Source organism: Mobula birostris, chromosome 20 (genome assembly GCF_030028105.1).
Source record: "Mobula birostris isolate sMobBir1 chromosome 20, sMobBir1.hap1, whole genome shotgun sequence".
NCBI lineage: Eukaryota > Metazoa > Chordata > Chondrichthyes > Myliobatiformes > Myliobatidae > Mobula > Mobula birostris.
Window position 1 is genome coordinate 29,868,065 of NC_092389.1, and position 9,919 is coordinate 29,877,983.

At 42.0% G+C, this 9,919-nt stretch overlaps 1 protein-coding gene across 3 annotated transcripts in view; it reads left to right on the forward strand.

Annotated features, from left to right (window-relative positions):
* The window catches only part of foxred1 (FAD-dependent oxidoreductase domain containing 1), a 42,087-nt gene extending 34,828 nt beyond the window's left edge, over positions 1–7,259 (forward strand). For all 3 annotated transcript variants that reach the window (XM_072238416.1, XM_072238418.1, XM_072238417.1), the window contains one exon: positions 4,115–7,259. In XM_072238416.1, coding sequence (XP_072094517.1) covers positions 4,115–4,369 — 255 coding nt within the window. In that variant the 3' untranslated portion in view covers positions 4,370–7,259. The remainder of the gene's footprint in view (positions 1–4,114) is intronic.
* Positions 7,260–9,919: the final 2,660 nt, after the last annotated feature.

Sequence of the window (9,919 nt, forward strand, 5' to 3'; positions counted from 1 at the left end):
CCTAAAGGTTAACTTGCAGGTTGAGTCGGTGGTGAGGAAGGTAAATGCCATGCTAGCATTCATTTCAAGAGGTCTAGAATACAAGAGCAAGGATGTGATGCTGAGGCTTTAAAAGGCACTGGTGAGGCCTCACTTTGAGCATCGTGAATAGTTTTCGGCCCCTCATCTTAGAAAAGATGTGCTGGCATTGGAAAGGTTTCACAAGGATGATTCTGGGAATGAAAGGGTTATCATACAGGGAATGTTTGATGACCCTGGGTCTGTACTCACTGAAATTTAAATGAAGGATGAAGGGGGGATCTCATTGGAACCTTTTGAATGTTGAAAGGCCTAGCCAGAGTAGCTGTGGAAGAGATGTTTCCCATGGTGGGGGAGTCTAGGACAAGAGGGCATAGCCTCAGGATAGAGGGGCGACCATTTAAAACAGGGATGCAGAGAAGTTTCTTTAACCAGAGAGTGAATTTGTAGCATTTATTACCACAGGCAGCTGTGGAGGCTAGGGTGTTGGGTGTATTTAAGGCAGAGATTGATATGTTCTTGATTGGACACAGCATCAAAGGTTACAGGGAGAAGGCTGGGGGGGCGGGGGAAGGATGAGCAATCATTGAGTGGCAGAGCAGACTTGATGGGCCAATGGCCTAATTCTGCTCCTATGTCTTGTGATCTTATCAAGTGGTTCCTTGGTACTACAAGATGAACCTTTGCCCTTGCAACCTACAGTGGTGTTGGAAAGTTTGTGAACCCTGTAAAAACATATTTCTGTTTCTGCACAAGTATGACCTAAAATGTGATCAGATTTGCTTGCAAGTCCTAAAACTAGATAGAGAATCCAATTAAATAAACAACACAAAAAAATCATATTTGTTCGTTTACTTAGAGAAATGATCCAATGTTGCATGTATTTGTTGGGGGAAAAAAACTGAACCTCTGGGGTAATGCCTTCTGCAAAAGCTATTTGGAGTCGGGTGTTCTAATCAATGTGATGAGATTGGAGATGTGGGTTGTATAGGTACCTGCCCTATTTAAAAAGAAATACACACAAATTTAGGTTACTGACAGCCTGCTCTTCTGAAGAAAGATCTGTTTACATGCACCATGCCTCAATCAAAACAATTTTCAGAGGACCTTAGTAGAAAAATTGTAGTGATGCATGAAGCTGGAAAAAGCTACAAAAGCATTTCTAAAGACCTGTGTGTTCATTAGAGCACAGTAAGAGAAATTGTATCCAAATGGAGGAAACTCAGTACTGTTGCTACACTCCCCAGGAGTGAGCATCCTGCAAAGATCACACCAAAGACAGAATATGCAGTGCTGAAGGAGATGAAAAAGAATCCAAGGGTAACAGCAAAAGACCTGCAGAAATCTCTAGAACTTGCTAAAGTTTCTGTTCATGTGTCCACTATAAGAAAAGTACTGAACAAGAATGATGTTCATGGAAGGACCCCCCGGAGGAAACCACTGCTGTCCAAAAAAAAGTTGCCGCCCATCTCACGTTTGCAAAAGACTACCTGGATGTTCCACAGCACTTCTGGGACAATGTTCTGTGGACAGATGAGACAAAAGTTGAACTTAGCAGAAATGCACGCTGCTACGTTAGGAGGGAAAAGAGTACTGCACAACAACCCGAAAACCTCATCCCAACTGTGAAGCATGATGGAAGGAGCATCATGGTTTGGGGCTGCTTTGCTGCCTCAGGGCCTCCAGTGGATGTGGTATATTTGGATTTTCAAAAGGCTTTTGACAAGGTCCCACACAGGAGATTAGTGTGCAAACTTAAAGCACACGGTATTGGGGGTAAGGTATTAATGTGGATGGAGAATTAGTTAGCAGACAGGAAGCAAAGAGTGGGAATAAACGGGACCTTTTCAGATTGGCAGGCGGTGACTAGTGGGGTACCGCAAGGCTCAGTGCTGGGACCCCAGTTGTTTACAATATATATTAATGACTTGGATGAGGGAATTAAATGCAGCATCTCCAAGTTTGCCGATGACACGAAGCTGGGCGGCAGTGTTAACTGTGAGGAGGATGCTAAGAGGATGCAGGGTGACTTGGATAGGTTAGGTGAGTGGGCAAATTCATGGCAGATGAAATTTAATGTGGATAAATGTGAAGTTATCCACTTTGGTGGCAAAAACAGGAAAACAGATTATTATCTGAATGGTGGCCGATTAGGAAAAGGGGAGGTGCAACGAGACCTGGGTGTCATTATACACCAGTCATTGAAAGTGGGCATGCAGGTACAGCAGGCGGTGAAAAAGGCGAATGGTCTGCTGGCATTTATAGCGAGAGGATTCGAGTACAGGAGCAGGGAGGTACTACTGCAGTTGTACAAGGCCTTGGTGAGACCACACCTGGAGTATTGTGTGCAGTTTTGGTTCCCTAATCTGAGGAAAGACATCCTTGCCATAGAGGGAGTACAAAGAAGGTTCACCAGATTGATTCCTGGGATGGCAGGACTTTCATATGATGAAAGACTGGATCAACTAGGCTTATACTCGTTGGAATTTAGAAGATTGAGGGGGGATCGGATTGAAACGTATAAAATCCTAAAGGGATTGGACAGGCTAGATGCAGGAAGATTGTTCCCGATGTTGGGGAAGTCCAGAACGAGGGGTCACAGTTTGAGGATAAAGGGGAAGCCTTTTAGGACCGAGATTAGGAAAAATTTCTTCACACAGAGAGTGGTGAATGTGTGGAATTCTCTGCCACAGGAAACAGTTGAGGCCAGTTCATTGGCTATATTTAAGAGGGAGTTAGATATGGCCCTTGTGACTACGGGGATCAGGGGGTATGGAGGGAAGGCTGGTGCAGGGTTCTGAGTTGGATGATCAGCCATGATCGTACTGAATGGCGGTGCAGGCTCGAAGGGCTGAATGGCCTACTCCTGCACCTATTTTCTATGTTTCTAAACAGCTTGCAATCATTGAGGGAACAATGAACTCAAAATTTGTATTAAGACATTTTACAGGAGAATGTTGGGGTAGCAGTCTGTCACCTTTAGCTTAATGCAACAGGACAGTGATCCAAAAGACAAGAGTAAATCAACAACAGAATGGTTTAAAAAGAAGAAAATTCATGTTTTGGGTTGGCAGAGTCAAAGTCCTGACCTTAATCTTATATAAGTGTTGTAGAAGGACCTGAAACAAGCAGTTCATGTAAGGAATCCCACCAACATCCCAGGGTTGAAGCACTTTTGTAAGAAAGAATGGCCTAAAATTCCTCCAAACTGACATGTAGGACTGATCAACAGTTACTGGAAATGCTTGGTTGAAGTTTCAAATGTACATTTAATGTCAGAGAAATGTATACAATATACATCCTGAAATGCTTTTTCTTTCCAAACATCCACGGAAGTTATTGCTGTACAGGGTGGGGGGGGGGGGGGTCACATCAGTTACTGAAAGCAAAGGTTCACATACTTTTTCCAACCAGCACGTAATATTTGATCATTTTTCTCAATAAATAAATGAACAAGTATAATGTTTTTTGTGTTATTTAATTGGCCCCTCTTTATCTAGTTCTAGGACTGCCATGAATACCTGATCACATTTTAGGTATATTTATGCAGAAATAGAGAAAATTGTGCAGGGTGCACAAAATTTTCTAGCAACATTTTCTAGCAACAAACTTTCTTGTGACACTGTCTACAACAAAAGTGCTGGAAATCCAGAGCAACACACAGAAGTCCACTTCTTCCTCCTTTCTAGTCCTGAAGGAGGGTCTTGGCCCGAAATGTCAACTGTTTATTCATTTCTGTAGATGATGCCTGACCATCCGAGTTCCTCTAGTGTTTTTGTGTGTTGCTTTTGTCCAGTATTCCTGTTTGGTACCTCCCTTTCTATGTAACCTCTTTCAGTCATATCAGAAGACATTCACATAATTCCAGCTTCCCATTACTCATTGTGTGTTTAGCCATCTTGTCTTGTCAGCTTTGAAACTGCCCACCTCTTAATTTTGCTTTATTTCTTCTCTTCCGTAATAACCTTAAGACTTGATCAAATTTTTGCTTGCTCCTAACTAATGCTTCTGTGAGGCTGTATACGGTATATTTGCAGAAGGTCCTTGTGCAAAAGATGTTTTCTGTTGTTCTACTCTAATATCTTTCTCTTCTCAGTTGAAAACAGCCTGGGCAGGTTACTACGATTATAACACCTTTGACCAGAATGCAGTCATTGGTATTCACCCACTGGTTACCAACATGTTTTTTGCCACCGGCTTCAGTGGCCACGGCCTTCAGCAGTCACCAGCTGTGGGCAGAGCCATGGCTGAGCTCATCCTCGATGGAAGATTCAAAACGCTGGACCTTAGTGTATTTGACTTCATCCGATTCTACAGAGGTACCAAAGTACTGGAAAAAAATATAGTGTGAATTTATAAAATTCAGCTCTGCTGTTGTCAGACTTCCTAAAAGATGCATTTTTCCCAATGAACTTGTTGAAAAATCATAATTTGGTAAAGTGATAATGAATCTTTTGGAATATAGATACTCATGGTACAAAGAATTTCACAGGCTTTATTGTTTTACTAGCATAATCTTTCAGTGAGTGCCTGATCATCTCCAAGCTTATTTAATAAAAATTAAACCCAGGCCAATAAAATGGATTTTTAAACCCTAATTGCTTTAAAAAGGGATATCCACCATTTAGGGGAGGTTTTCCCTTTCTGTCAGTTGTATTCGCTACTTAAATCACTGAGTGAATACAGTTAAATTGTCCCTATTTTTTGCTTTTACACTTCAAACATTTAATAAATGACAAAAAATGCTCAATGGATCAGGTAGCCATCTGTGGAGTGGGGAAGATGAGTGTATTCTGTAACATATCACGATGTTGGGTGGGCAAATCAAATTTGATCAAAGAAATGCAAGGGTAAAGCAAGGCCAGGAAATAGAGTAAATCGTAAGTAACAGCAGCAGTGAGATCTTGTCTGCTGGCTCCTAAAGTTAGCGGGACAGGTGGATAATGTTTTTAACAAGATGTATTGGATACTTCACTGAAGAGAAAGTAGAGGGAAGATGTACAAGCATGTAGCCAGTGATAGAAAAGTTCTGTAATAAGGAATGTCTGTATAGTCTATTTTTTGTGGAACAGAAGATGAGATGTGAATAAAATTGTATAAAATTACGAGAAATATAGTGTGATTAGGAAGGAACTATCTCCTTAGCAGAGAAGCCAGTAACTAATGTTGTGGCTGCAGGAACGTGAGGTATCTGTCTTTATTAATGGGGTCTGCATACCCAGAAACTGACTGAAGTTTGATATCCCAAAATGCCAAGAGAAAAAAGGCAAAGGTTCTATAAATGTGCAGGCTTTGAGAACAGACAGTTGGAGATGTGTGCTATGATAGATTGTCTCTTTTCCCCTCTCCTTGTGATTCTTTTAAACTATCTGCAGTTCTATGCAAAAGTCTTGAGCACAGATATGTAGCCAGCATGCCTTCAGACTTCTGCTAAGTACTATATTTGTCAATGTGGAGCAGACAGCCAGTTTGTAAATCTGGAAGGAGCAGAGGATATTGGAAATGGTGAGGGTGGAGCACCACAGGAGGGGTATGGGACAGGTGGCAGAGAAGGATGGCCTGAGGTGGGGGGAAGTGGCATGGGTGTAGACATACCCAGCCCTGAGACACCAGGCAAGGTTATTTGATTCCAAACAATTGGTTTATTGATCACTACAGAATGTCTCTCTGGTGCTTCCCACTCCTTCCCCTCTCCCTTCCCCTTTTCCAAACCAAGTTCCCCCTCACACTACCCCTTTCCCACTCTCAGTCCACAATGGAGACCCATATCAGAATCAGGTTTATCATCACTCACATATGTCGTGAAATGCAAGGGAAGTTGAGTTTAAAAATCACTGGAAGAGCACTTCAGCTATCCATACAGTCACTGTTATAGAAACACTGCATGTCTGAAGGACTGATTTCTTTACCAATGGCATTTCATGCCAATTTGCAGTTAGTTTGTTCCAAGAAAGTAACACACAGTTTGCAGGATATGTATTTTTCCCAGTTGTAAATATGGAACATTATTGAACCTGTCTTTCCACTTGTGAGGGAAAGTAAACCAGTAGTACCTATTGAATTTGTATTCAACCACCTGGAATGCAAGTCAAAGTTTTGGCACATTGTCAGTAAACTGACACATAGAGTAGATAGGGGTTAAAGTGAGTTGGTATTGTAGTGTCAGCTGTCACATTAAGGCTACTGTAACATCTCACCAAGTTTTATCACTGTAGGATAAGGAATTCTGGGCTTTGTTACTTGGATTCCCTCATCAGAGCTTTAGCACAAGCAGTAGATATCCAATTGCAGGTGGTTAGTGAGAGATACCAGTCCTACACAGGGGAATTGAAGAACAAAGTTGAAAACTGGACTCCTCATTCTACAGTATTTTGAAAAGATAACACAAACACTTTAATCTACGGGCTGGAGACTGTTGATCTTAACATCTAGTTGGCTGTCATGGTCATGAGAACCTACTGCCCTGTATGCTGCAGGGTTCTGTGATTCTGACAAATCATTGCAGACCTGATGAATGACAATGAACCAAGTGACACTATCACAGAGCAGTTAGTTGATGGCTTCCGTCACAGAGAACGAGCTGCTTTCAGTTCCATATTAATTTAATCATTGGGAATTAATCTTATGGGCCTGGTGCAGAAGTATGCTAGTCTTCAAAACTAGACGAGTGCCACAAGTTAACAAATAGACTGAAGTCTTTGCTCATTGCACAGTTGGATTATCACCTTGCAATCAATGTTAAGGGGTTGGGGGAGAGGTGTTTTTTTTTTGCCTCTGGTTCAAGTCCTATATTGCTGTTTCCATATTATGTGGTTTATTACTGGGTGGAAGCAGCAATGTGGCTCAGTGGGGGAACACAGAAAGAAGTCTGAGAGATAAATAAACCCTTTTCCCCTTTGGACAAGCTGCACTTTCTCTCTTGGCAATTAAGTATCACACAAGGAGCCAAATCCCTGTAAAGTGAAAATTCCCTTAAGGGCATTTGTACTCTAGGGTGCCATCTAGTGGCAGAGTAATTTGCTGCTTCATCAATTTAATAATTGAAAACCCAGAGGAGGAACTGAGAGAGAAAAGTTAATTGTAAAATGCTGCTAAGTTTTATTTTTTTTAAATGATCATGTCATAGATTTTCATATGGTAACACTGAATGAAAGAGTTGGGGGGTGGGTCGTGCTCTTAAATGTATAAGCTGAAACTGTTACTTTGTATTTTTAATAAATTGCAATTTTGTTTAAAATGTTCACCTTTGTTCTTTTGTGTGTTTTTTCTGTAAAAGATCCTTGGGGCTTTGGCGTAGGCCTTTTCGAAGGTCACACTTTTGGCTGTTTAATCGGTGCTGATGTTAACTGATAACAGAATGCTGCATTCCATTGGCAGCTCTTCAGACGATGAAGTTCATGCCCATCGGTGGCAGGGTCCTAGACAACATTCAGCCATGAATGGGTGGCAGGTAACCTTCATCCCACAGCAAGTGGCAGGCTTTTAGTGGCACTACTTTGGCCAGATTCCCTCCTGTCACCATTCTTGGGGCATCATCATAAACCAGAAACCTAATAAGATCAGCCATATAAATAATGGGATCCTGCTGCAAGAGTTTTGTATCCTGATTCCTCCAAGCCTTTTCCACTGTTGATGAGGCATGGCGGGAGAGTGGTGGAATTCACTCCACAGGCATGAGTTCAACTGCAACAACTTCGAGAACGTTTCAGAATAAAAGCAGGCATCCCATCCACTGCGGTTTAGACTAGGTGAATAGTTGCAGCAATTTTATTGGAGTGTGTCCTTGTGAGGGAGTATAGTAGATCTAAATCCTCCTCCACAACTTGAGCTGGGCTGGCACTTCAGATGTAGTGTATAGGCAGCACTGCATTGTTGCACATTGGTATTGAAGCATCATTTGACTAACGATAGCTTTAAGAAACCTGAGGAAAATTAAAACCAAATGTAATCCAGATTAACTCCACTGACTGACAGCTAGCACAGAAGACAGTTTGGGAGTCTTTGCACATCACTCGTGCAGAAGTTCCTTTGGGTGGTTGCCAAATCTACTGCCCCTCCAAGTGGGTGGCATAGTAGTGTGGAGGTTAGCATAGCATTATTACAAAGCCAGCAATCAGAAGATGGGGGTTTAACCAATTTCCCCTGGGATCAATAAAGTATGACTATGACTAAATCCTGCCGTTGTCTGTAAGGAATTTGTACATTCTTCCTGTGATTGTGTGGGTTTCCTCCCATGTTCCAAAAAGGTGAATGGGTTAGGGTTCGTAAATTGTGGGCAGGCTATGCTGGTGCTGAAAATGGGGAGCCACTTGTGGGCTGCTCCCAAGCATATCACAAATAATGCATTTTAATGTATGTGCCAATGTTTGTGTGACAAATGAAGCTAATCTAATCTTTAAGTCTCAAACTCCTTTAATTGTTTTATAAGTTGTCCATAATAAAACCTGAAGTGTAATTATTCTTTTGACTGCCCAGCTCCATTTGCAATTTTTCATATGATGTAGCATCTGGACAATGTCAAGCATGGAACAAGCAAGTATTCAAGATCACTTGCAGAGAAGAAATAAACTGCAACACATGGGATACCACCATCTGCAGGTTTCCCTCTTGAGGTGCACACCACCTTGCCTTGGAAATTTATCACCGTTCCCTTATCATCACAGGTCTAATTCCTGAAACTCTCAACAGCATTGCTGAAACACCATCAGCAGAAGGACTGCATGGTTCAGGAAGTGTGCTCACCACCACCTTCTAAAGGGCTATTTAGGATGAACAGTAAATTCTGGTGTCATTTATGTGCATTGGAGAAAGTGACTGTGTTCCTGACTGCTTGACCATCCACATATTCGGGCAATATCATAGACTACTCCAGCAAGAGTAAAAAACTGTTCCAATGATATCCCATCCACTATCTTTAGCATTTCCCCTAGCTTAGTCACAGTTTGTGTAGGGTCAACAGCAGTCCCACGCTGAATAGAATTTATCTCCCTTTAAGAGAAGTTATAAAAGAATACTATGGATGTTCTGTTCCCCTCTTAGCTTTCCCAGGCACCAATCTGTAGAAGGAGGCCATTCTGCTCATCAAGCCTATGCTGGCTCTCACAATAGCAAGCCTATTAGTCCTATTCTCCTATATCCATTTAGCTTATTATCTTTCACAGAAGCCTTAAGTCCCACACCACCAAGTTAAAGATCAGCCGCTTCCCTTCAACTTCCCAGCCACAACCCTAATCATTACAAATAATCTCTTCTCAGGCTGCCAGCCAGTACAGGCATTGATTTTAACCAACGTTTTGATGACAGACTCTGCCACCTTCATCAGGGATGATGTCTGGGTATGTTTAGTCCGGTGGTATTTATACCCACATTGCCCAGCCCTCCTGATTGGTTAGTCCTCATCCAATCAGGTTTCCGCACTCTCACCTTGTTTACAATCAAGTTTCAGTTCTTTCTAAGAGTGAGACCTCCTTTGTTAAAATTCTGTCCGTCTAATTTTATTTCAATGGCTTTCTTCACCAGGCAGTCCCAAAAGCCATTAGCGTGGCACAGTAGTTTAGTGCCACCGAAGTCAATTCTATGGTCATTGCAAATGCAATGTTCTACTACCACCAATTTCTCTGGGTAACCCAAATTGAATACACCTCCTATGCGCCTTTGATGTGGGTTTCCACTGTGTGTCCCATCTGGTTGGTATACGCTGCTCCACATTCACAGGGAATCCTGTATGCTAGCTGTCCTGAGTCCTAGGTCATCTTTGACCCATATAAGCTGTGACTTGAGCTTCCTTATGAGTTTGTGGATGGTATTAATCTCGTATTTCTTCATGGTCCTGGCGATCCTTACAGAGACCGTGGAAATATAAGAAAGACAGGTGGTAGCGATGGGTTCCTTCTCATTATGT